This window comes from Oryzias latipes, chromosome 15 (genome assembly GCF_002234675.1).
Source record: "Oryzias latipes chromosome 15, ASM223467v1".
NCBI classification, from domain to species: Eukaryota; Metazoa; Chordata; class Actinopteri; order Beloniformes; family Adrianichthyidae; genus Oryzias; species Oryzias latipes.
In genome coordinates, this window is record NC_019873.2 from 4,044,079 (window position 1) to 4,071,285 (window position 27,207).

Below are 27,207 nucleotides of genomic sequence, written 5' to 3' on the forward strand. Positions count from 1 at the left end.
GGCCAAAGGGCATGACCAAATATTCATAGTGCCCTAAGGGGGTTTTAAATGCAGTCTTCCATTCGTCGCCTTCCTTGATACGAACCAGATGGTACGCATTGCGGAGGTCTAATTTCGTGAAGATACGGGCTTGTTGAAGAGAGTCAAAAACAGACGTGATTAAAGGCAAGGAATATTTATCTTTGACGGTGATCTGATTTAGTTCGCGGTAGTCGATGCAAGGCCTGAGTGTCTTATCTTTCTTAGCCACGAAGAAAAAACCAGCCCCCACAGGGGAGGAAGAGGGTCGTATGTGACCTAACGAGAGCGCTTCCTGGATGTACTGTTCCATGGCGCTTCTTTCGGGACCGGACAGGTTGAACAGCCGCCCCTTAGGTAAAGGAGCGCCAGGAAGGAGAGTAATGGCGCAATCGTAAGGTCTATGCGGGGGAAGAGCGCTAGCCTTAGATTTGCTGAAAACTGCTTTTAAGTCGTGATAACAAGACGGAATGGAAGCCAGATCTACTGAGGCGGGACTCTCGGTATCTATGGGGGGAACACGGGGAACAGCGGACAGTAAACAGTTTGCAAGGCAATAAGGACTCCACTGAGTGACAGATCCCTGAGCCCAGTTAAATTGGGGATTATGTAATCTGAGCCAGGTGAACCCTAACACTATGGGGGTATGGGCGGACTGGGTGATGTAAAACTGAACTGATTCCCTATGATTACCTGACGTGACGAGGAGAATGGGCTTGGTGCGATGGGTAATACGGGACAGGTGTTGTCCCCCGAGGCCCGAGGCTTCAATGGGGTTTTCTAGGGGCTCTGTGGGGATAGACAAGTGGTTAACCACACGAAAGTCAATTAAGCTCTGTTCCGCCCCAGAATCTACGAGGGCCCTGAGATCATGAACTTGGCGATCGAGGCATAACTTGACAGGTAAATACATGAATTCTTTACCAGAATCTGTGGCAGATAACTCCCCTCGCGGCCTGTCGTCTAGCGAGGGGCTGGGAAGTTTAAACGAACTGGGCATCCCGAGACTAGATGGCCTTTAGCCCCGCAGTAAAAACAGGCTCCAGCTTCGCGTCTTTTGCGCCGTTCCTCTTCTGACAGCCTTGAGTGGCCGATCTGCATGGGTTCCTCCATAGTCTTGGAGGGGACAGCATACAGGCCTGGATCGATCGGTGGAGCGTGGATGGACTTGGTCGGGGGACGTGGAGCCGGATGACCTCGTTCTTTTTGGCGCTCACGTATCCTAACGTCCGACCGGAGAGCGGCGGACACTAACTCCTCAAAGGATCGTGCTTCCGGTTGAGAACAAAGGTGGTCTTTAATTTGTTCATTCAAGGACTGGTAAAAAACGCCTTTGAGGGCCACATCGGGCCAGCCAGCTTCAACCGCTAGAATGCGGAAATCGATGACGTGATCGCTAACAGCACGGTTCCGCTGTTTGAGCGCGAGCAGCCGCCGGGTTGCCTCTTCCTGTTTACGAGGTTGGTCGAATATCAGGCGGAATTCGCCGAGGAATCGCTCGTAAGACAGGTGAGAGATGGGATTGGCAGAGAGAAAAGCTTGGGCCCACTGGAGAGCTTTACTTCGTAGAGAATTAATGACAAGGGTGATCTTACTGTGGTCGGACTGGTAGAATCGGGGAGCTTGTTGACATATTAACTGGCACTGCAGCAAAAATCCTCCGCAGGCTTCCACCTCCCCGAAGAAAGGTTCCGGTTGGAGTCGGATGTTTTCGGTTGCGGACGGCACTCCGGAAGCGGAAGGAGCTGGGACGACAGGAGTATGGACTGTGGCAGGCGAAACCTGGGAAAACTGGCTGGTTAGTTCATGTAAGGTCTGGGTCATACCATCTAGGCGATGAAAGAGATCCTGCTGGGCAGCCGCCATTTGCGACAGAGCGTCCGCTTGACGTCCCAGCATAATGCCTTGTTGGGAAACGGCTAATCTGAGTCCTTCTGGGTCAGCTGGGTTGGGATTATGGCCAGTCCGTTCTGTCATGGCTACAGAACACTTTTTGAACCCAGATGCTGGAACCCAGAAGAAACACAGCGGGAGGCGAGCGTTGGCGGGTAAGAGTTTTAATACGAGGAGTAGAGAGCAGAACGTGAGCAGGTCCAGATGTCGGTTCCGAACTGGAAGACAGAAGTTAGCGGCGTCACTGGTGGATTTCTCCGTAGGCCGATGTTGACGAAGGTGGAGACACTTGATGAGGCAGAGGCTCGTGGTGGGACCGCAGGAGAGGACAGACTGATGAGAACGGCTGGGAACTGATTCGAGCGACCACTCGTGGTACTGGATTCCTGAGGGTGAGTAGAGAGAGAGAGACAGGTTTAGTCACAGGCTTGACGTAGCGAAAACGAACAATAGCTTGACTTGACGACCAACTATGCACCATCAGGGGCAACGGACTGGCGAAGACTGATGATCCTGTGGCTCCTTATGAAGGCGGATGAGGTGATGAGGTAAGTGGTCGCAGGTGTTGAGAATCAGCAGCCAAGCGGAGAGGAGAGGGGGAGGAGGCCGACAGAGGCACCATGTCAGAAATATCCGTCTCGTGCCTCAATGATTACCGGCCGGTCGCTCTGACACCGGTGATCATGAAGTGCTTTGAGAGGATCATCCTGAACCACATCAAGGACATCATCCCTGCTACTCTGGACAGTCATCAGTTCGCTTACAGGGAGAACCGATCGACAGAGGACGCAGTCTCACTAGCCCTGCATGCTACCCTGTCCCACCTGGAGCATCCTGACACCTATGTCAGGATGTTATTTGTGGACTTCAGTTCAGCCTTCAACACGGTGATCCCGGACAAGCTGACACTGAAGCTCCACAACCTGGGTCTGCCTGCCTCCCTGTGCCTCTGGATCAAAGACTTTCTCACCAACAGGCCCCAAGTGGTGAGAATCGGGGACTCAACATCATCCACTCTGATCCTGAGCACAGGAACACCACAGGGGTGTGTCCTCAGCCCCGCCCTCTTCACTCTGTTCACCCACGACTGCTCCGCTATTCATTCCACAAATCTGGTTTTAAAGTTCGCCGACGACACCACCGTAGTGGGTCTCATATCCAACAATGATGAGACTCACTACAGAGAGGAAGTTCAGCACCTGACAGGATGGTGTGCTGACAACAACCTCATCCTGAACACCTCCAAGACCAAAGAGATCATTGTGGATTTTAGAAGGACTAGAAAGGTGGCACACACCCCCCTCCTCATTAACGGGGAGGAGGTGGAGCAGGTGGACCACATCAAGTTCCTGGGAATCCACATCACATCTGACCTCACCTGGTCGCTGCACACATCCCACCTGGTGAAGAAGGCTCAGCAGAGACTCTTCTTTCTCAGGAAGCTTAAAAGGACTGGACTTTCATCACAACTTCTGGGGAACTTCTACAAGGCAACCATAGAGAGCATCCTCTGTCTGAGTGCTACGGTGTGGTACGGGAGCTGCACCGCTCAAGACAGGAAGGACTTGGCCCGGGTGGTGAAAACCGCACAGGAGATTGTGGGAGGACCTCTCCCACAACTCGACTCAGTGTATGACAGCCGGGTCCGACGGAAGGCTGGTCGTATTGCTGCAGACCCCACCCACCCAGGACATAACCTGTTTGTACCTCTTCCCTCTGGGAAGAGATACAGGAGCATCAGAACTCACACAAACAGACTGAGGAACAGCTTCTTCCCAAGAGCAGTGAGGTCCATCCACCCCCCACCCCCCCCACACATCACACAACTGGGTCAACGAAACCGCCCCCTCCCCCCAGACTTAACATAACCCACTAACCCCTGTCAGCACACAGCTGACAATGCTCTGACTCTATTTTAAACTGTGTGCAATATTCATGCTGTATGTGCAATATCCATTCTAATGTGGAATACCCACTCGTGCAATATTCACCCCACTCTACTGTACAGTATTTAAGTATTTATGCCTTATATAGCTCCTTATTCTTATTTTATTTTATTCTACCTTTTTTATATCGAGAGTTGCTGGAAAAAATTTCATTGTGCTCTGCAGAATGATAATAAAGATTCTGATATGTTCTGCAATATTGGCATGTTGTGCAATTCATCCTCATAAATAATACAGTTAACAGAACGAAATAATGTACAAAACTGATATTCTTGTTAATGTGTCCATCTGGCGGAGCAGATATAGGTGCAATTAGATAGGTAGATAGATAGATAGATAGATAGATAGATAGATAGATAGATAGATAGATAGATAGATAGATAGATAGATAGATAGATAGATAGATAGATAGATAGATAAATTGTCCACTGGGGAAAGTTGTTTTCATAGTAAAAAAATTTTTTTCATAAGCTATGGAATTATGGTATTCATACATATGCCTTTAGTTTGTTTTATTTTTGATAAAACACTGTATGGCGTATGTCTCAACCATTCAGAAAGCAACAAGACATTACATTTGCGCTGAACAATTTCCCATTTCCACGTCGATTATTACCGACATCCGTAGCTTGTCAGATGTAATTAAATGGAGGGAAATAAAATGCCCCGTCACAATGCGTAATGACGCACAATGGCTGATCTTGCGCTCTTAGAAGATGTGGCAAATGGAAGAATTTGGAGTGAACGCATCTTTAGACAGCAAGAAGACTTGCTGGCAAACGAGGACGACTGGCTTATGAGCCGGTTCAGACTTCCTCGAGCCGTCCTGTTGGACCTCTGCAGGCTTTTGGGCCCGGCGTTACAGAAGAGCACTCGGAGGAACCACGCGTGTCACCCGGTGCATCTGGCGCTCCGGTGCCCCCCGGTGGCAGAGACACTCTGGCGATGGAGCGCTAGACGTTGTTCTGCCTCGACTTTGATTGATGTCCGACCATTTCTTTTTCATTTCGGCCACGGTCCGAGGTTGTGAGGCTACAGCATTTACGGCGTCTGCCACCGTTTGCCACTCACGTGCCTTTACGGCATTAGTAATGTCCACACTGTGCCCTCCAAACAAAACTTTTCTCCTCTTTTCCAACTCGCCAACGATAACTTCTACTTCACATTGAGTGAAGTTAGTTTTTTTTAATTTCCTCTCTGTGTTGCCATGATTTCCCAATCAATGAATATTCATTTGTGGGCGTATCACGGACTATTTATGGGCAACTATGGGCGTGTCATGTAACCGCAAAAGCTGCGTTGCATTTAGAATCGGTTGTGATTTATTAAGGGAAAGATGCGTAGGATGTGCGTGCGCACGGTTTTATGAATCTGAATATTTCTGTGCGTACGCACGTCCTATGTTTCATCCGTACGCCACTTCTGACGCAAATCCTACGCAAAGTTTTATAAATGAGACCCCTGTACCTCAGTTTTGGCTTCATTTAGGTGGAGAAAATTATCATTCATCCAACTCTTGACTGAATCCAGATCAATCCAAAACATCCTGGGGTTTTAAAGACACATAAAGCTGAATATCATCAGCATAAAAATGATAGGAAATATTATTAAAAGAACTTAAACTATGCTGCAAAGGCAGCAGATATAAAATAAACAATAAAGGTCCAGGAGTGAGGGAAGCAGAACAGGACTTAAACTTTGAGAAAAACAACAGAAACAGATCTACCAGTCAGATAAGAGGAGAACCAATTTAGAGCAGATCCGGACACCCCAACCCAGTTTTTTTGCCTGTCCAAGAAGACGTAATGGTCAACAGTTTCAGAGGCTGCGGTCAAGACCAGTAGCAGTAACACAGATGGACTGGAAGACATCTTTGAGCAGAGATGTTGGCAGCACATCGAGAGAGCAAGAAGATGACTTCATTGTGCTGACTAATCTGATTAGCTCAGGGAGAGAAACAGGTGATAACATGTCTAAAATCACAAGCCGAGGTAGACTAGGAACAGAAACAAGACCAGCAGTGTGACACAGAGAGCTTCCCACTGATCTGACTTTTCAATAAAAAATTATAAAAACTTTTCACAATCATCATGTGAATGAGTGGGAACCGCAGATGGACTGGGCACCACAATACCACTAATGGTGTTGAAAACCACCGTTAGGATTACCTCTGCTTTTGGAAATGAGATTGATGAAGTATAGAGCCCTCGCATCTTTAACCGTTGTGCTATCCTAGGCACTTTAACATTGAGAGTTGGGTCATCTAGACCAGTGGTCCCCAACCACCGGGCCGCGGACCGGTACTGGGCCGCGGGACACTTGGCACCGGGACGCACAGAAAGAAAAAATAATTTCCATTTTATTGTTTTCTTCGAAAAAAACGTTTTATTTTAAAATTAAACCCAAACAACCACAATGAGCAAAAAACAAACTTTGACAAGTTGCTTTGACAAGGGAGAAACGATCCAATGAAGGGACAGAAGAGGAACCTGCACCCGCTAAAAAAGGGAGATCTGCCTTTAATAGGCAGCGGTAAACGTGCCTTGCGTTGCACCTCAACACGCCCCACCCCCCACCCCCCACCGCGTAGACAAAAGGGTTGGGGACCTCTGATCTAGACCCACTAGACCAGGGGTGTCAAACATACGGCCCACGAGTTTATTCCGGCCCACACATGAAGAGTCAAAATCACAAGGATGTTTAAAAAAGAAAGCAAGTTTCTAGTCCATTCCTGTGGCGAGTTATGATTTTTTAAAGAAATAACCGAAATGCGCAATTCCGCCACTAGGGGAGCAAAAGAAAAGCTTAACAGGTGAAACAACATAACTCTGCATGTGCCAAAAACGAAACCTAACAGCTCTGTGTCTGGGTAGGCAGTAGTTTGGTTCCCTGTGAGCCTCACCACTGAAGGACGATCAGTAGTGACACCCCAATGACCAAAATGTTGTCAAAAAGAAAAAAAGGTTGAAGTGAAGTCCTGAGCTTTCCAGGAAAATGGAAAGCGTTTTATTTGTTCACGGAGCTGAATGCAAACCTGCATGCTTGGTATGTCATCAACAGGTTCTCCAAGAATATAACATTCAGCTCCATTATGAGACTCTCCACAAAGAAAAGTTTCACCATCTGCAGTTAAGAAAAAAAAGATTTAGCAAATATTAGCTGGACTGATAAATAACCACCTGGATTTACTGCAGCCGTGATGTCAGTGATAGAGCAGTGAAAGCTAGCTACCTTATTGCAAACAAGTTGGAGCAAACATCCAATCCTTTTTTTTGATGGTGAACTTATTGAAAAATGCTGAAGGCTGCAGAAGTCTTGTTCCCAAAAAGCAGTCGACCTTAAACATGAGTCTGTCAAGAATTACAACTCCAGATTCAACATCTCTGAGGAAACATGGGCAGCCATATGAAGGAATCCAGTCATTTATTGTATTTTCAGTCACTATTGATGTACAGCTGTACATATTTATTAGAGGTGATGAAGAGACCGTCAAGTGGAGTTTCTTGAGTTGATGGTCACAACAACAACTGATGATATAGTCAGTTCTCTAGTTACTGTGCTGGACGATGCTGAAGTGAACTGGTCACATGAAGTAATTTTGGTCACTGATGGCGCCCCATCAAAGGTCAGGATGAAGGCAGGTGTTGCCACAAAATTCAGGTAGAAACCAGGAAAAGATTCTTATAATAATGAATGAAAATAATAATGGACATTTCATTGTGTTTTGCACACTGGAATGACAGTAAATGTGTTTCTGCAAATGTATTTCTGATTTGAATCCTGATATTAACGGTCTTGTGAAGTTTCAGGAGAGAAAGAAGGTTAACTCCAAACTCTTATGTTCACAAATGTTTGCAAGTTTAATTTAGTGTAATTTTGTCATCGTTTGGACGTTTACATTTTAGGAAGATGTTTCATATTTTTTGTAGCCCTTCTTGAATTTATTATCAGGATTGCTTCAGTGTCAGATTTAAAATATTCAGGCTGTATAAAATTGAATAAACCGATATTTTTTAAAGTGAAATTAATTTTATATAAGATCCATTGGCCTCTGTGAATGAATGTGTAATAAGAAATGATTAGGCTACCATAGGTTAAAAGGTTAATTGGCAACTCTAAATTTTCCATAGGTGTGAGTGTGAGAGTGAATGGATGTGTGATTGAGGATATTCTACCCTGCGACAGACTGGCGACCAGTCCAGGGAATAAACGGTTAAGAAGATGAATGAATGAATAGGCTACCATGTTGGTTGAGGCATGTTTTCCAATTGGGTAAAAAAACAAGAATAAAGCTGTTGTTTTGCCTTTACGCTACTGGTCCGGCCCAGTTGAGATCAGACGGGTTGAATGTGGACCCTGAACCAAAATGAGTTTGACACCCCTGCACTAGACAGTACGCTGAACCTTTTTTCTTCAATGATTTGTGATCTTCACTGGTGTCCATGGATTACATGAAATCTTTCCACCTTTATCCACCTTTGTCATGGCAGGGAGAACACGTCAGTGTAAGGGTGGGGTCATAGGATAGCACGAGGGTTATTGGGGTTCTTGGCATCTTCAAGTGAAGCTAGCCGCTTCCAATCCCCCTCTTTGGTCACAATGAAAAGCCTGGCCAGGTAGCCGAGAGGGGGCCTGAGGCCTAAGTTGAGCAGCTCTTTCATAACTCCACGATAGGCAGAACGTTGCTCAAGGACCTCCGGGCAGTAGTCTTCAACGATTTGTGGGATTTTTGGTGATGAACCAGCAGGGGGCGCGGTGTAGTGGTTAACCGCAGCCCCCCCCCCAAAGAAAAAAAAAACCCACAAAATCCCCCAGCAGCTGCATCGGAAATAAATACAATGACAACGCACTATTCTTTATTAACAAATAACAGTAACAACTAACTACTACCTATCTAACTAATTAACTAACTATATAGGTGTTGTAGATTGACTGTGTGTGTGTGAGCGCTGTCCGTCTTGTGTAGGGGGGGGGGTGTTGATTCTTCTACAGCGGACCGCTCTGGAGCTGCAAGCGAGTTTCACCTGTGCTCTCTGGTACAGATATCTTCTCAAATATTATGTATTGCCCAGTAATAAACAGACTGCAGACACTTTGTCACCCTTCCGGCAGCCATGAAGCCTGACACCCATGAAGAAGGCGGGGCAGGAGGCTCCGCCTTTATTTATACAGACACGTAACGTTGCGCTGCACAAAATAGTTCCCAAACAAAACATGTAGTGATATTCATGGAAATCTAACAGTGCACATTCATGTTTGGTGTTACGGAGTGAAGGAGAACAGTAATAAACACCCCCCCAACACAAAATCCTCCAGCGGGCGGCCATGTTGTGCACTCAAGAACGCACGCAGCTTGTAATGGAAATGAATACAATGGAAATGAATGGTTAGAATGCAGTAAATTTGTCGTATTTCCTCCTAAGACGGAAACGTCTGTTGTAGAATGAGGATGTGTGTGTGTTTTTGAAACCGCGCGTGTGTGTAAGAGTGAGCTGCGTGCCAGACGAGGCTCTAAGAGGGAGTGACAGCCGCACGCAGCGCAAAAGGTGAGAGGCGCAGCGCACGGAGTGTAGGAGAAGATTAATAAAAGGTTTTCCCCAGAAACCCTTGAAGTCTGAACACAGGACTAGCAGAAAAAGTAAATTATCAACAAAGATGAATGTGTTCAATGTTTTTTTTATAGTTCCAATCACGCACCAAATGCAAAACTTAAAAAAAAAAAAAAACTTTAAAAAAAAGTGATGAGGTTATCCTCACACCCCTAGTTATAAGGTTCACTAGTTTCCCATAATTTCAATAAACCCGACTTTAAAAATAGTGCATTTCTATGTCCCATAGTCCACACCATGAACTATTCTAATAGCTTTTTTTGCATAAAATTCAAATACTGTAGATTTGTTTTAGTATTTCCCCAAACTTCAACACTGTATTGTAAATGTGGTAGTATTATGGATGAATATATTGGTAGTCCACCAATATAGTATGCGTTTTTTCCAACAATGCTACACTTTTAGCAAGTTTAGCTCTGACTTGCTTTATTTGTGGCTTCCAACTTATTTTGTCGTTCATAATTACTTCAAGGAACTCAGTCACTCTTTCCAGAACATAATTATCAATAGGAACTTTTATTTCTAAATCTGCAGGAATGGGGTGATTTCCAAAAATCATAATTTTTTTTATTTGAAATGGTTTATTTCAAGCAATCAAATAAGAATAATACACAAAAAACATTCATACAAAGACAAATCAAACTTAGGATAATTAGACTTATTAATAAATATTGCTTGAAAGGGAGTGGAAGGAAGCCAACTTATATAATCCCACCCTTGTTCTACTGTAACCATTTTATTACATGATTTATCATTATCTGGTTCACAACTTTTATCAGACAGATCTTTAAATATCAATAAAGCACATGACAAAGATGAATTACTTAATTATTATGTAAGGTCTTCGTAGTCCTGGTTTTTCTTGGGGGCCAGGGTCAGCTCTCTTTTTTTGGATAGCCGCCGTCAGCCCCCACGTGTCCGTGCTGTAACCCAGAACCGGAAGTTTGAGTGAGGGTTTATTTTTGTCAAACCATTGTTTCAGTTTCCCCATTTCTTTTTTTTTTTTTTTTTTTTTTTTTTTTTTAACTTGTTCTGTCCAACAGCTGAGCAAACAGATTAGAGCTGAAGGCTTTTTGTGTTGGACAGGTTTTACTATCACAAAAAGAGGTTATATAGCTTCAAGAAACTAGAGTGTAGATTTGTATAAACCCCTTTTTGTCGTATTATTTTTTATTTATTTGTTACATTTAGTGTGTGTGGGGAGGGAGAGGGGAAGAATGTGAGGGGAGGGTGGAAGAGAGTAAAAGGAAGAAAGGTGAAAAGGTGGGGGATACAAGCACTGATTTGACTAAGTTATTAATTTAAGCTGTAACAATTATACCAGATCTGCTGGAAAGACGAATGTTACATCAAAGGTGAAAATCTGACACTAAGATGAGCGAGAAAAAAAAACTGTCCATCAATACACTGTAGGTAAGGAGGAGGGATGAAGCAGACAGGGAGCAGTGTGCACGTGCACGTGGGGGTGGAGATACATGCATGCTGCCGACGTGAACCGTGTGTTCATAAAGGGAGCCAGATCCTACCCAGCCAGACCAGCCAGACCAGGAGAGGGGAGGAGAGCCCCCCAGGCCAGAAGCCCCCCCAGCATCCGGACCCAGGCAGCCCGGGAGGGGAGGAGGAGGGGACCGCCCACCCCACCAGCCAGGCACAGAGAGGGCCCCCCTACAGGGGCCCCCCCAATGCCCAGAGGCACAAGCGAACCCAGTGTCCGGCCCCCAGGCCACAAGACAAGAGCGCTTAGCCGTACCAGGCGGCAGCCATGGGGGCCACCGGGCGCCGGACACCGAGACAAAGGCCAGGGACGAAGCCAGGGCCCCCGGAACCCAAGAGCCGGCCACCACCCGACCGGCGCCCCGTCCCCGCAAGCCAGCCCAGGCCCGCGACCTTAGCAACCCAGGAATCGCCACGCACCCACAGCCACAGCCACCCCCCTAAAACCCTACGCACTACCACCCCCCCCGCCATAATATCTGACCCCCCCTCCCCAACCCTCTCAGTGCCCTCCCCTCTCTGTGATGGGGAGGGAAAGCCCCAGAGGGTCCCAGCGAGCCAGCCCCCAGGTCGGTCCTACCCATGCACTCACACACACATACTCACAATCATCTGGTTACCCTCCCTACCCCCGCCGCCAAGCAGCAACCCCCCCCCCCAGCCGGCCGACCCCCAGCGCCGCATGCCCGACCCCTCCCGCAGCCGACAGGACACCCATAAGCCCGGCCGCCCCGAGAGGACCAGGCGGGTGAAGACCGGCCGCCCCCCCCCGACCCCACCCATGTATGGAGGTGTGGGAGTGCTGTGTGTGTGCTGCAGGTAAAATAGGAGGTCACCAGTGTGGGGGGATCCACCGCTGCCAAGCCGCAAAGCCCCCCACTCCGGAGTCCCTCTGTGAGTGGTGTGTATTTGCTGTGTGTGTGCTGCTAGCATGCAGTGTGTGTGTCTACAGAGGAAGTTAAAATTGTGGGGGGGCCAGCGAAAGGTGAGCACGGATGTTTCACCGTGCCCCCCTCCACCAGACCCTCTCCACAAGGCCCTAGATGAATCAGAGTGTCTAATATGCAAGTAAAAAGCGGGGAGGAGGGCGGGTGCCAACGAGAACCCAGAGAGGGGCATCCCCAGTGAGCCCCGCCAGCATACCCCTCCCATCCAGATCCCGGGGCCCTATGTGCCTGTGTGCAATATTTGTTTGGGTGAGAGCGGGGAGGAGCGGGCGGATGGGCACAACCGGGGGAGAAGGCTCCCCCGAGCGACCGGCCCCCCAGCCGGCCGCGGTAGGCGCCCCCCCTCCCAGAGCGGCCGGGCAGCCAGAAACGCCAAGCCAGCCGCAGTTGGAGGCCAGATCCTCGCGGCGCCGAGAGACAACCAGCAAGGAAGGGTCCCGGTGCCAGAACGGGGGGGCAGGGGGTCCAGCCCCACCATTCATACCCTGGCCCCCCTAAGGACTAGCACACTGCCCCCCCAGGCCCCCCCCCCAAAAATAAATAAATAAGTAATAATAATAATAATAATAATAATAATAATAATAATAATAATAATAATAAAATAATTAATATAATAATAATAATAATAATAATAATAATAATGAAATAAACCCACCCAAGTGAACCCATTAACCCCTGCTGTGACTGCGGCGCCGACCCCCGGGGGGCCAGGCCACGCGCCAACTACCGGCCACGGGCGAAACACCGGCCACGGGCAGACGACCCCAGGTCCCAGAGCCCCAAGCCCCCCCCCCAGCCCCCGCCACGGCGACCAGCCACCCAGCACGGCACCCGGCCGCCGTTCCCGGTCAGCCACACTGCCTACCCTGCGCCCAGCAGGCACCCGCCCAGGAACCCCTGCCAAGTTGCCGGCAGAGTGTGCGCCCCCACCACCACCCCACCCAGGCAACCAGAGCCCCGAGCCGGGAGAACGACAGGCCCGGCAGAGCCCACCCCCCCAAACCCACCCCGGCCCACCCAACCAGCCAGGACCCGGCTCAACCTATCACCATCCCACCCCCACTAGGTGATGTGACTAACCAGCTGGAGCCAGGGAGAGTCTGAAGCCGACAGGTTTTTTGTGGAGGACATTATCTCTGAACTAATATGCTCTGACATGAGGTTTCTGTAGTGGTTGATGCTAAGATTATTTTTAGATTTCCAGTTTAGGAGGATAGTTTTCTTTGCGATACATACAGCGGTGAGAACCATATAAGCCTTGTTAGATTCCATGTTGATGTTATTCAGGTCACCTAATAAGCAGAATTTGGGGCAAGCAGGAATCTTATGATTAAACCAGATTGATAAATCCTCACAAACCTTACGCCAGAATGATTGGACAGGTGGACAGACCCACAGGGCATGCAAATAGTCGTCTATGTTGTTACCTATGCACTGTGTGCATGTAGCAGACTGATTGAGACCCATTTTAAATAACCTCTGTCCGGTGTAGTGAGTTCTGTGGAGAATCTTGTATTGAATAAGTTGCAGATTAGGGCTTTTGGTCATATTAAAGGCATTCAAACAGATCTGTAGCCAAAATTGATCACTAGAATTCAATGATAGCTCAGACTCCCATTTTGTCATGGGTAAGTAAATGGTTTCATCTATGTCTGATAACATCTTATAAATTTTGGAGGTGAGTTTGGGATTTTTAAGGTCCATGAAATGTGTTACTGCAAGGGGAGGGTCTAGGTCTATTTGGGTCAGGCAGTATTTAGTGCTTATAGCTGATTTAAGCTGCTGATATTCTAGAAATTTGTTTATATTAATTCCATAGGTTGAGGATAACGTTGAGAGGGACATAAATTTTCTATTCTGAATTATATGCTGGAACTGCTCGATTCCTTTGTTCTTCCATGAAGCAAAATGAATCATGTTTTTGTTAAACAAAATGTCAGGGTTATTCCAAATGGGGGTAAGTTTACATGGAAATAATGTGAGGTTGTTTTTTTTAAGAAAATCCCACCAGGCTGTTAAGGATGAGCTGATGTTTAAACTTCTGAAGCATTTGTGTTGTTTAATTTTAGAACTGAAGAAAGGTAAATTAGAAATATCTAGGTTATCACAGAGATTTTGTTCAATGTCTAGCCAGGATTCATCCAGCACACCAGGATTCAGCCATTTTTGTACATAACACAATCTGTTCGCGGAGTAGTAGTCCTGGAAGTCTGGAAGGCCTAGTCCTCCTCTATCTTTAGGTTTTTTAATAGTTTTTAAACTAATCCGTGGGGGTTTACCTTCCCAGAGGTATTGGGAAATGAATGAGTCTAATGATTTGAACCAAGTAGTTGGAGGTTTGGAAGGAATCATTGAAAATAGGTAGTTAATTTTTGGGAGAATCATCATTTTTATGGCTGCAACTCTCCCGATTAGAGAAATGGGTAGAGTTTTCCATCTAGTGAGATCAGCCTCGGTTGTTTTAAGTAGTTGGGTGTGGTTTAGCTTGAGTAGATCAGAAAGCCTAGAGGAGATATTTATACCTAAGTACTTTATGTTGCCTGTTTGTATTTTAATAGATGACGGATTTAGATAATTGCAATTAATTGGTAGAATTGTGCTTTTAGACCAGTTTATGGAGTATTCTGAAACTGAGGAAAATCTATTAATTAGGGAGATGATTTGGCAGATGGAAGATTGTGAATTAGGAGTAAATAGTAAAACATCATCTGCATAAAGACTTATTTTGTGTTCTAAATTTTTGGTTTGAATGCCTTCAATGTCTCGACTTTGCCTAATTGCAGCAGCTAGAGGTTCAATAAATAGTGCAAATAAAGACGGAGATAGTGGACAGCCTTGTCTGGTTCCTCTTTGTAAATTAAAGCTTGGAGATGTTTGATCATTTGTTCTGATACGAGCATTAGGAGAGGCATATAGTATTTTAATCCAGTTAATAAATGATTTTCCAAAGCCAAATTTGTTCAGGGTGGCTATTAAAAATTTCCAGTTGACCCGATCAAATGCCTTTTCTGCGTCCAGTGACAAAATGGTTGCTTCTCGGTTGTTGATGGTTGTATAATCTATGAGGTTGATTAATCTGCGCATGTTGGTAGATGAATGTCTACCCTTTATAAAACCTGTTTGGTCAGGATGTATTAGAGAGGGAACTACCTTCTCCAGCCTTCCCGCCAAAGCTTTGCAGATTATTTTAAGATCTGCATTAATCAGCGATATGGGTCGATAGCTGGATGGTGATGTGGGATCTTTCCCAGGTTTCAGAAGTAAGATTATATTAGCAGAATTCATATTTGGAGGTAGATAATTGTTGTCCTTAATTTCTATTGTCATTCTGAGAAAAATGGGAGCTAAGATTTGCCAAAACTCTTTATAAAATTCTGCTGGGAAGCCGTCTGGTCCTGGGGCTTTTTTACTAGGCATGTTGGTTAATGCTTTATGTAGCTCTTCTTTAGTAAAAGGGGACTCCAGGGCTGTGATTTGTTCCTCTGTTGGTCTAGGCAAATCTATGCTATTGAGAAAACTGTTGATGTCATTGTCAGAGGGATTAATTTGGGATGAGTAGAGAGATTGGTAAAAGTTTTTAAAAACTGAATTTATTGCAGCTGGATCATGTGTTGAATTTCCTGTTAGGTCTATGACTGATGAAATAGTTGTCTTCTCTTTGTTTATTTTGAGTTGATTTGCCAAATATTTCCCAGATTTATTACTGTGATCAAACCTCTCCAAGCGTAGTCTCTGTAATAAAAACTGTGTTCTTTGATTAGTTATTTCATTTAATTCGATTCTTACTTTCCTTATTTGTTGTAGAGTTTGTTCATCCGGAGAGTTGCTGTAGGTTTCCTCTAACAGTCTGATTTTTTGCTCTAAATCCACTAGTTTAGAGTTTTCTTTTCTTTTTTTGTGGGATGAGAAGGCGATTATTTTTCCTCTCATGACTGCTTTCCCGGCCTCCCATAAAAGGCACGAGGAAATACCTGGGTGGTCATTATTTTGAAGATATGAGGACCATTCTTTAGCAAGGAAATCTATAAAGTTAGGGTCTCTGAGCAACGATGTATTGAACCTCCAGCTCCTTAATGAAGGTGGTGATGTTTTGTTTTTAAGAGTCAGGGAAACTGGTGCGTGGTCGCTGATAGTAATGGGGTGGATCTGTGCTTCCGTAGCTATGCTCAACAAGGAGCTGTTAACCAAGAAATAATCTAGCCTGGAGTATGATTGATGAACTGTGGAGAAAAAGGTATAAGTTCTTTTCGTGGGGTGGAATAAACGCCAAACATCACAAAGACCAAAATCCTCCATGTACTGTTTAACAGTGTTTGTGGATTGCCAGAGTCTAAGATTTCCTGTGTTATTTAGCCTATCCATCTCTGGATCTAAACACATGTTGAGGTCACCTGCAATGATTAGCGATTTGTCTGTATGTTCAGATAGCGCAGAGAAGAAGGAATGAAAGAATTTAGGGTCATCTACATTGGGGGCGTACACATTAGCTAAACACAGCTGCATATTTTGAGTGGAAAGAGTGACTATTATAAATCTTCCCTCTGGGTCTATGACTGTACTAGTTTCTGTGAATTTAATTTCCCTATTTATCATAATTGTTACTCCTCTCTGTCTAGAATTATAACAGGCTGAATATACGTTGGGAAAATCTGCTGTGGCGAGAATATTCACTGAGGAACTAGACATATGAGTTTCTTGAAGAAACGCAAAATCAGTTTTGAGATCTTTTAATTTGCTCATTACTTTCAGTCTCTTCTCTCTGGTTCCAGCTCCGTGCACATTCCAAGTAACTAACCTTAGGGTGGACATGCTGCTGTTGAGGTGAATGCTAGAAACTGTATGTTGTTGATGGAGGCAAAAATGAGTATATATGTACACATAATTGTGTGCTTGATGTTGCTATGAGGCTTAATGTGTAATGCACAGTGCATGTGATGTAATGCTGGACATCCTGAGTGTCTGAGTGTGTTGTGCAGATCAGTACTATTGTAGAGTGGCTGGGTTATGTGGCAGCTTAGGTGAGGGGGAGGGAATAGTGTGTGAAAAAAGAAAAAAGGGAAAGGAGTGCAGAGGGGGGGATAAATAAGGAAACAGGGAGGGTAGAAACAGAACAAACCTATCATAAACAGGCTTGAAGCTGCTGAGGAGACTGGTGGTGATTTTACCTAAAGTGGAAACCTTTATGCCCCGTGAGTTATGCCCAGTGTGTCACATATAAGCATAAACTAACACCTGTGCAGAGAGTGTAAAGGGTGTGGATACATATCTGGTTTAGAAGAGCCAGGGAGTGACGTTTGGGTCGCGATGGAGCTGTCCATTCACATAGAGTCGGTCCACAGATATGACAGCGCGGGCCCCTTCGCTCAGAAATTTCTTCCTGATGGGGAACAGGATCCTTCGGCGCTCCAAGATTTCTTTGGGGAACTGATCATCCATCCTGAAGTCGGTTCCCCGGAGCTCCCTGCCACGGCGCCTCACCTCTTCCTTCTCCTTGTGAAGGACAAACTTGGCCACGATGGGTCTGGGCCTGCGGTTCCCAGGTCTCACTGCTCCCATGCGATGCACACGGTGAAAGTTTATGGTTTTAACTTTTTCCTCTGGAAGCTTTAGCTGGCTTTGAATAAAGTTTTTAATTTTTTCCTCGGCGTTTTCTTCTGGTGTTTCTGGTATTCCCATGACCACTAGGTTATCTCTCATGGATCTTGATTGAAGATCCAGAATGGACTCCTTGATCTTCTTATTTTCTTCAGAGAGTTGGCTCATTCCATCAGTGATGGACTTTACCGACTCCCTCAGCGCTGAATTCTCCGCGGTCAGGGTTTCCACTTGTTTTTGGGAAAATTCTAGAGCATCCTTGATCTCTTGAAATTCCCGGTGAAGAACTTCCAGGAGGGAAAGACGGCTGTCGAAGCTGGATAGTTTGGCATCAATGCTAAGAAGCATATCCCACGCGTTAGATTCAAACTCCGTCTTCGGTGGAGAAGCTCCCGGTGATTCTTCGGGTCGGCTCCGCTTGGTGGGGGCGGCTGGCTTGGCTGACTGAGGGGTTTTTCCCATGACGAGACGCTCGTATTGCTCGTCGATGTAGCTTGTCAGGCTGTCCAGATCCTCCTCGCTGCTGCAGCTCTCCAGGACGTTCGGAGTTTACTTTGGAAAAAAATCGGGGAGGGGAATGGCACTGGGACGGTGTATTTATCCCAAAAAAGAAGAAAAATAGAGAAAAAAAGATATTCCGCTGGCTTGTTTGTTGTTTTAGTTTCCCAGGATTAAATCATCTTATTTTCCACCAGGTCTCGAGCCGGTCCGCGTCACAGCATCATGCTAACCCGGAAGTGTGTCCTCAACCCGGAAGTGTGTCCTCATTTCTGTGTTTACTATTTTTACTACTTCACTGAGATTCTCCCCTGTACATATCATACTTGTGTCGTCGGCATATAAAAGGTATTTGAATGTATTTGACACCATGTGTATGTCATTAATGTATAGGATGAAGTGTTGGGCCTAATATTGACCCTTGTGGTACTCCACAGCTTAAATTTAGCAGGGATGATTTAAAATCTCCCAGTTGTACAAACGGTTGTTTGATGCGGGGGCTTGATACACACAAGTGGAAATGATGTTACTCTGTTTCTCCATATATATTCCATGACATCATCAATACAGCCAGACATTGTCTCTACATCTTCGTGTTTAAGACTGTTGTGTATGTAAAGAGCCAAGAGTGAAAATCAAAGTCCTAAATCTCCAAACTGTCTTTTTTTCACAGGAAGGCATTCAGTTTCTTCAGCTACTTCTTTTTTCTCTACAATGTTGGAGTGGGTCTCACCGCATGCATACTAAGACTGCTGTTGAACATGGTCATTGGAACAGCACTGGTGTCTCGCATTGACAGAAGCATCATGCAGAAAGGATATGAAAGGCTGGATTTAGGTGAGACACAACAGACCGAAAAACATGTCTGGACCATGTTTAGAACAACTATAATGAGCATTTAGTTAAAATCATAACAACAATAGAATATTATTCCATGTTTGCTTCTTAAATCTTCCTGGATTGGAATTCCTAACAAAGCTGGTTACTTTGTAAAACACTGTATTTTTCTGTTCTTGTTTTGACCGTCTTTTTCAGGTCACATGACATGGGTGGGGATGATCTTTGCTGATCATTACCACAACAACCCTGTCATGCTGTGTTTCTGTCAGTTGCTGTGGTCCAACACTGTGAAGGACCAAAGGAAACCTGCATATTCCTTACTTCATAACACTACGTCTGGTGAGTGTTTTGCAGAGTGACTTACATACCCAAAAGATTTCTGTTTACTTGTTTGTGTTAAAATCTTTATCATCTGTCATACCCACAAGTCCCAGTTGTCCTTACGGTGGATAGGGGCTGTCTGCAGATGAAAAATGATCAAACTTTTATGAAGCATCCAAGTGATCCGCACCAAATGTTAAAGTTGTGGAACGCGCAGTGAACTTATAGCAAAAAAAAATATTCTTGTACATTTTTTTCTGGGGGTGTGCTGCGGGCGACAGGTCCTAGTGAACACTTATTCAGCACATAGGAGTAAATAGGCAGGAAGTTGTTGGGACGCAGTTGTTATTGTCATGCCGTGCTTACGTTCAGCCTGTTAAAAATGAGGAAATTAGACAATCAGAGTTTTTGTGGTTTACAGGCACTTTTGTATCATATGCACATCCTGTGCAGCAGCAAAACAGTACTTCATAAGTTAGTGTAACTTCCTGTTTTGATTTAACCATTGTGCTATCCTATGCACTTTAACATTGGGAGTGGGGTAATCTAGACCAGTGGTCCCCAACCTTTTTCATGCCACGGACTGGTATGACATATATATATATATATATATATATATATATATATATATATATATATATATATATATATATATATATATATATATATATATATATATACTATTAGTAAATGTTTGTTTATTAGTTACATGTTTATTTGTACATTGTTGTTTATGTACTGATGATTAAAAACTACACAGTAAGATTACACAAATATACTTTTGTGCTAATAGATATGGCGTTTTATTACAGAGACAGAAAGCAGCGACTATCGTATGTCATGCTCTGTTGTAAACCGTGCAATGCGGGGAGCATGGGCGGCATGGCATTTCAAAGGCGCTGATGGCTCCGTACGAAGCGCGTGCCATGGAAAAAACACAGCTTCCTTCCCTTTGATTGGCTGGTGGATTGTTTAGAAGTACTTTTTTTTTTGTTATTGATCTTTGCTGGCCTGCGATCTACCCTCATGTCCTTGAAGATCGACCGGTCGATCGCGATCGTCGTAATGAGCCCCCCCTTATAGACTGATGTTCCAGAGAATCGGGCAATTTTTCAAAATTGAACGTCTTTCAGATTCCGAAATAAATAAAATGGAAGTAATGCAAGTTATTTAATCTTTCTGTGCGGCCTGGTACCAAATGACCCACAGACCGGTACCGGTCCGTGGCCCTGGGGTTGGGGACCACTGATCTAGACCCACTAGACAGTGCGCTGAACCGTTTTTCTTCAATGATTTGTGATCTTCACTGGTGTCCATATATAGCATGAAATCTTTCCACCTTTTTCCACCTTTGTCATGGTAGGGAGAACACGTCAATGTAAGTATCGGGTCATCTGGACCCCATAGGATAACGCAAGGGTTAATGAGGACCCAAGTTAAGGCACGTACAGGGTATGAAAAAGTTATTGAGGAGAGTTACATAAAATGTCCAAAGTCCAATTTAAGACTGCTGCTACGTCCTGCTGAGCTTGTGAGGAAGCGTGACGTCACAGACGGGGGGGAGGATTTTGTGAGAGGTGAGACAGCCGGCTCCGTGCATGAAAGACAAGAGGAGAGAAGCAGACAGCTTCCATGAGTGCCTGGCAAAGGGAGGGGCAGGCTCCTTACATGAACGTTGAGCGTTGACAGACACAGGCTCCTTGCGTGAGAAGCATGTGGGGCCAGTAGGAACAGAAACGCAATCTGTGCGCTTAAGCCTGAAATGCAACTAGGAGAAGAGTCATGAACTGGTAGAGAATGAGTGGACACACCCACCTCATACACCCACTTCATGTACCCCGGGGCACATCTGAAGCCATTCATTAGTCAGGGAACAGGTGAGTGGGAGAACAGCGGAAATGGCCATGTCCTGACACTTCCATTATCCTTACAAATACTTCACAATACATTGACATTAAATGGTACCTTCCATTTTCATGGCGTCCCTTGAGGTCGCAGTACGAGCCTCAGCTTCAAGACACACATGTTCCCCTCTTGAGATTCAGCCTCTCCTCTCTATGACCCTCCACGGACCTGGACAACCGAAAAACCTGCAGTACTTGTACGGATCAACCCCCTGTCCTGGTGTGTCACAGGAACAGGCAGACAGCTGGTTCCAAGTGCAGCAGGTTTATTAGTTTAGCTAATAAACTAGCTTAGCTAATATGTTAGCTTATCAGGGTCAGGCAGCAAGGTTATAATAGTTTCGGATTTTTTATTAGTTTTAGTTTTTATTTCGATTTGAATTTTTGTTTTTAAATTTATTTAGTTTTAATTAGTTTTTAGAGGCAGCTTTACTAGTTTTTATTAGTTTTTATTTTTTGAAATTGCTTCGTTTTAGTTTAGTTTTTATTAGTTTTAGTGTTAGTTTTAGTTTTTTCTTTTTTTTTGTAAATTAGGATATTTGTCAGGTGCATGATTCAAAATCACAAGAATAAGTGTTGTATAATAAAAACTCAATCAAAGATACATTTTGAAACACTTATTATTCAGAGGACACAAGGACAACCATCGTTAAATTAAAATACAACAGCCGATAACAGCATTACGTTACCTGCTCTCGCTTCTTTTTCGGGGGAGGGCGGGCGACAAGCTTGCTTGTCTAGGTACTGTTGATTTGGGTTTTTGTGTGCGCTTTTTAGATGTACTTTTAGATTCGTAGGGTTTTTCCCTTTGAGGAGCGTTCCACAAATTTTGTCTCCTGCTTCGACTACAAGGCACTTACTTTAGTTTTCAACGCTGTTATATTCAAAAAAGTCCCAAATAGGACTCTCCCGCTTTCTCCCAACTTTTAATGCAGCCATCACGCTCATGTAAATGTCTATGACCACGCTAGCCGGCAGTGTCTGACAGACATCATGTGACGTCACAGACAACGTGATGCCGTAGGGGTCAAATACACAGTAAAACTAGCAGCGTGAAGTAAATAGATTTTATTTCAACCCAAAAGACTTATGTATTAACAAAGACGAAAACTAAGTATTTTTTAGGGGTTAATATTAGTTAGTTTCATTTCGTTTTATACACACAACAAACAGTTTTATTTAGTTTTTGTTTTCTTTTTAACTCTCGTTTTTATTTTTATTTCAGTTAACGAAAATGTTTTTCCAGTTCTAGTTTTAGTTTTTTCATTCGTTTTCGTTAACTATAATAACCTTGTCAGGCAGGGAGAGGTCAATAACAGGCATAAGATCATCAGAGGGGAGACGGGGAAGACCAGGCGAGAGTCGGGGCAGGCGGCAGTCAAACAGAGTCCGAAACGGGGTCAGGAGATCAGGTCCAGACATAACGCTCGGTAATGAAGGCAGAGTGGCACAAACACTACTTTGCCCCGAGTGAGGCTCTGTGCAGTGCTTAAAATATAAGAAAAAGAGGGAAATTCAAGTCTTCATAGAAAAAGAAGTCCAGTATTCTAGAAAGAAAACAATCAGATTTTTGGGAAATGTGACGAGCTCAGCACAGGAGAGACGGCACGAAGGAGATTGAAGGACACAGATGTACAGCCAACCAGGATGAAGAACACATCCTGGTTGGCTTATCTCTTGGCTAAACACGTGGTGCTTAATATTAAATAAATAAAGCAACATTGCACTGACAAAAACTCTTCGAGACCATGAAAGGCAAACCTGGAAACAGCGAGGGAACACTGTAGTACAATGTGGCAGTACTTTAAAGGATCCTACACAGAACAACTGTATGTGATCATCAAGAACTATTTGTACCATCAAGAACCCGGGCTGTGCTGACCGCTGCAAATTTCTCAAATGTGGAATCTGGATTATTTAGTGGGTAGTGGGGGACTGCGATCATGCTCTTCCCTGTAGTTACAGTAAAACATTTCCCTGTCGTGGGATCAATTAAAGTTCTATCTAATTCCTTTTCAAAATGCACAATCTTCTTTCTGTTCCAACGCTCTGTACCTAATCATCCCCCTGTTAATATTTTATTGCTTTTTCCCTTTTGCTTAGGATCCTTTGTGAAAGTCCGAGCCTGGAAGCGCTGGATGTTGTCTTACACCCTACTGAGGAACCCACAGTTGATTCTGCTTCGGAAGCACCACCTGTCGTCATCGTCCAAGCAGTCAGAGACGGCAGTGCAGGCTTGGGTCATGGTGTCTCAGATGCAGGGCCGTATAACACAGGGCTCACAATAGGACAGGGATGCATGTAATTATTTTGGACCATGAGCAAATCATGTGAAGGGTTCTATTACAAATATCCATCCCATAGTTGGCTCAATCATATAATCCTGGCTTGATTGCACACATTTAATAGTCTCATTTAACCCTTGTGCTATTCTATGACGGTAGGGTAGAACACGTCAATGTGAGGGTGGGCCTCACATTGACGTGTTCTCCATACCATGACAAAGGTGGATGAAGGTGGAAAGATTTCATGTAATCCATGGACACCAGTGAAGATCACAAATCATTGAAGAAAAAAGGTTCAGAGCACTGTCTAGTGGGTCTAGATGACCCAACTCCCAATGTTAAAGTGCCTAGGATAGCACAAGGGGTGCTGCATGCAGCATGAGGTGCATGGAATTTCTGCTCTTATGTACTTTCATAAAGAGCTCACTATTGCTGCATTCAGGTCTGCTGGGAATTTCTAGCATTTGCACACATTTATCTCAGCACAAACACACACACCTGTTATTTCTTGTCATTGTAACTCTTTGAAATGAGTAAGACGCACAACAACAACTGTCAGAACAAACAATAATGCAAAACGTGCATACATGCATGTTTTTTCAATGCATGACATTAAAAAAATATATTTTTTGGTGTATCACTATTTTTATTGTTTACTTTTCTGTTGTACAATTAAAAAAATATGTGATTTGAACAAGGTTAATTTCTTCCAAAATGTTCCTGTTGTAAATAAATGACCAAGACTAGAAATAAACAATTTGATCTTGAAGTTCCTACATCCCCATTTATGAAGTTATGTTTCCATATGGCGATCTTTTGTACCAGGGCTTGCTGGTTTGATCGGGGCTGTTGCTGCTGTGCTTACCCTTGCTGGGGCAGCTGGGGCCCAGCATCACAGCCTCATGGCTGTGGTGTGAACCCCGTTGCTGTCTGGTGCGGGTGGGCGCTGTGGTGACATTCTGTGGATGAGCTGCTCCTGGTATAACAGATTCCAGACATATTGTTTCCTCACAGCAGAGCCAAGCCGTATGTCTGTTTTATTATTATAATCATTTCTTCCTGCCTGTATGCATAAAGTTTGGGGTCATTGGGTGTATGTATGGCAGGGAGGGGAGGGAGGGCAATGGGGTGGGTTGGGTTTTTTTCTCTTTTTTGCATTTTGTTGATTGTTTTTAATTCTAAAGTGCTTTGAGCAGCAGGCATGTTAAGAGCTTTTTATAAATAAAGTTTGATTGATTGATCAATCAGTTTGTTAAATGAAAACCAATCAGTAGCTGCGTTTACATGGACTAAAGTAATCAGAAAGAACGCCTGATCTGAAGAAAAATGCGTCATGTAAACACTCCGTTCAAAATAGTCTGCCCAAATCAGACTCGTTTGGATCAAAATTTCTTTCTGATGGAGATAGGTGGGTTATGCCGATTGTTGATCCGACCGTGCTGCATGTAAGCGGTTCATTCCGGTCGTGTGTCACTACTGCTCCACCTCAGGCCTGTAGGAGACGGTTGAGTCTGTTATAGTCTTGTAACTGCTGTATGTCTGTCAGTTCCTGACTGTCCCTCAAGGTGTCAGTGTATGTACACACTCACACACACAGTAGTGTCAGCAATTCAGCAAGTTGTTCTATTTACAATGAACCGTCTGTAATGTTCATTATAGATGAACTTTAACTATGAAAGATTTTTAAAACAAACTTGTGCATTTCCAAGTTTGTTTCTAAATTGTGAAAATGTACTACAGGCAAAATTACAGTTTTTTTCCATAGAATATCATTTTAGCACTATAACGACTCAATGCAGTCTCAGATCAGTGTTAAAAACAATGTATCCGTTTTTTTTTTAAATTATCCATTGTTTGACCCTGTAAAGCCCTCTATATCAAAGAATTCAACAGAAAATTCACATTCTTGGATTTCAAATGTTTTTGTTTTTTTTTACTTTTGAATAAAATTCACAAAAGCAAAGTTTGATCCGTTGGGTGATTTGTTTTTGCTCACAACAATATTAGTTTACGATGCAAAAAGGTTGATATGAGTGTATAGAGAAAAAAAGGCCCCTACTAAGGTCTACCCACTGTTTCAAGACATTTTAACATGGCGTTTAATAAAGAATTAATTAAGACATTTGAATTCTTTCAAAACAGCAAATAATCATTTAAGAAAATGAAAAATAAAGATGAGTTCTTCTTACTATAAAGCTTTAAAAATTAACTAAATTCTTCCCGCCAAAAGTGTATATGAGATTCTATGAAAGCATCCATTTTGAAATTAGCCAAAAAAAGCCTTTCTGCTGCCTCTAGTGGATTAATGATTAAGTAGAAAACATTGACCAAGGGGGGACTGCATGACAGAAGGGAATTGACTGATTTGCTTCCAGTTCCAACATAAGTCAATAAGCCAAAATGTTGGAACCAGACGTCATCAGTAAGTAGTGATTGCTCCATGATTGCTCCATGTCGGTCTGAGTGTATATTTCTATGGCAACCACTCTATCCAATCAGCTTGAGCTTGTTAGAAAATCCCACCCCTATTTAGAATCTGTCAAACTCTTTAAACGTGAGACGTGAGACCACATAGTTTTATTGAGGCGTCCGATTATAACTTGAAGTAGAGAAAGAATACGATGAAAAAATTAGGATTATCAAGGACATGTTTAAAAAAAAAAGGGAGCAAAGCATTAATAGTTATTCTGACCAATAGAATGACTGAGTAACAGCTGTTTTTTCTTCATGGAAGTCTATGGATTTCAGCTTCTTCGGACCAGAGGGTTTTGAACGCCTGGGGGGGCGGGGTCACTCAGTCCAGTTGTCCTTTACAGTCAATAGTGTTGACATACATCAAGTGTTAGTCATAGTTTTACAAAATAAAACTGCCTTCAGAATAATATGGTAAATAAAAAAACAAACAAACATATTTATTAGTACTGGTCTGTGACCTGGGGATTGGGGACCATGGAGAATCTGTGGAGGGAGTTGAAGGTCGGTGTTGCTGAGTAACATTCCCGAAGCATCATAGCAATCTGCATGGGCCAAAATTACCAGCAGCATTGCAAACCTGCTGAAGACCTACAAGCAAACTTTGACCCGTCATTAAAAACCTGTATCACATTATACAGAATTTGAAAGATTTTTTGTAATGCAAATGCTTCTGTTCTGCTCCATTACACAAATTAATTCTTTAATAAAATCAAGCAATGTGATTTCCTGGATTCTTTTTGTTTTTACATTCTGTCTCTAATACCTAAAGTGTTTCAATAATGGGCTAAACTTGCAGAATCGCTGATTGCCAAACACTTTTCTGTCCCATTGTATAAATCTGCATACATGTGTGTGCGTGCACGTGCATGCATGAATGAAAAGGGCAACAGGAAGCAAACAGCTTCCATGATCATATCTATCAAGGGGAATAAAGGATTTCCTCAGGAGTGGCCTCTGACAATTACAGGCTTGACATTAAAGGAGAGTGGGAAAGGAGTAAAGAAAGCTGGAAGGTTGTTAAACATTCCTTTTATCCACTCACCTCCTTACCAATATGATTCACACTAAAGTAATGTAACATTATTTTCAACCTGGAATACAGCACTTTTTTCCAAATTAATGTTTAAAAAAATGTATAAAATTGTATATGAGTAAAAGGATTTTAAGATCTTCTGGTGTCTAGAAAACTAATAAAAAGTAACAATAATTATGTTTGAACATAAATGATCCTGAGGAAATTTGCTCCAGGGTTAGTTGGTAAACCTTGTTTGAGGGGGATTTTTTTGAGGTTTACAAAGAATATTTAGCGAACTGAACGTCCAATAATACAGTGCTGTTGTTTCCTTCACTGCTCCACTGTTGTAATGGCCAGCTATATTTTT

General features: G+C 43.8%; 1 protein-coding gene across 4 annotated transcripts in view; it reads left to right on the forward strand.

Annotated features, from left to right (window-relative positions):
* The window catches only part of LOC101165497 (stimulated by retinoic acid gene 6 protein-like), an 86,999-nt gene extending 61,686 nt beyond the window's left edge, over positions 1–25,313 (forward strand). For 3 of the 4 annotated variants that reach the window (XM_023963039.1, XM_011484056.3, XM_020709278.2), the window contains exons 16-18: positions 18,674–18,837; positions 19,036–19,179; positions 23,169–25,313. In XM_023963039.1, coding sequence (XP_023818807.1) covers positions 18,674–18,837; positions 19,036–19,179; positions 23,169–23,353 — 493 coding nt within the window. In that variant the 3' untranslated portion in view covers positions 23,354–25,313. Of the gene's footprint in view, positions 1–18,197; positions 18,349–18,673; positions 18,838–19,035; positions 19,180–23,168 lie in introns of those variants that run through there. The other variant, XM_020709277.2, reaches the window with a different exon arrangement.
* Positions 25,314–27,207: the final 1,894 nt, after the last annotated feature.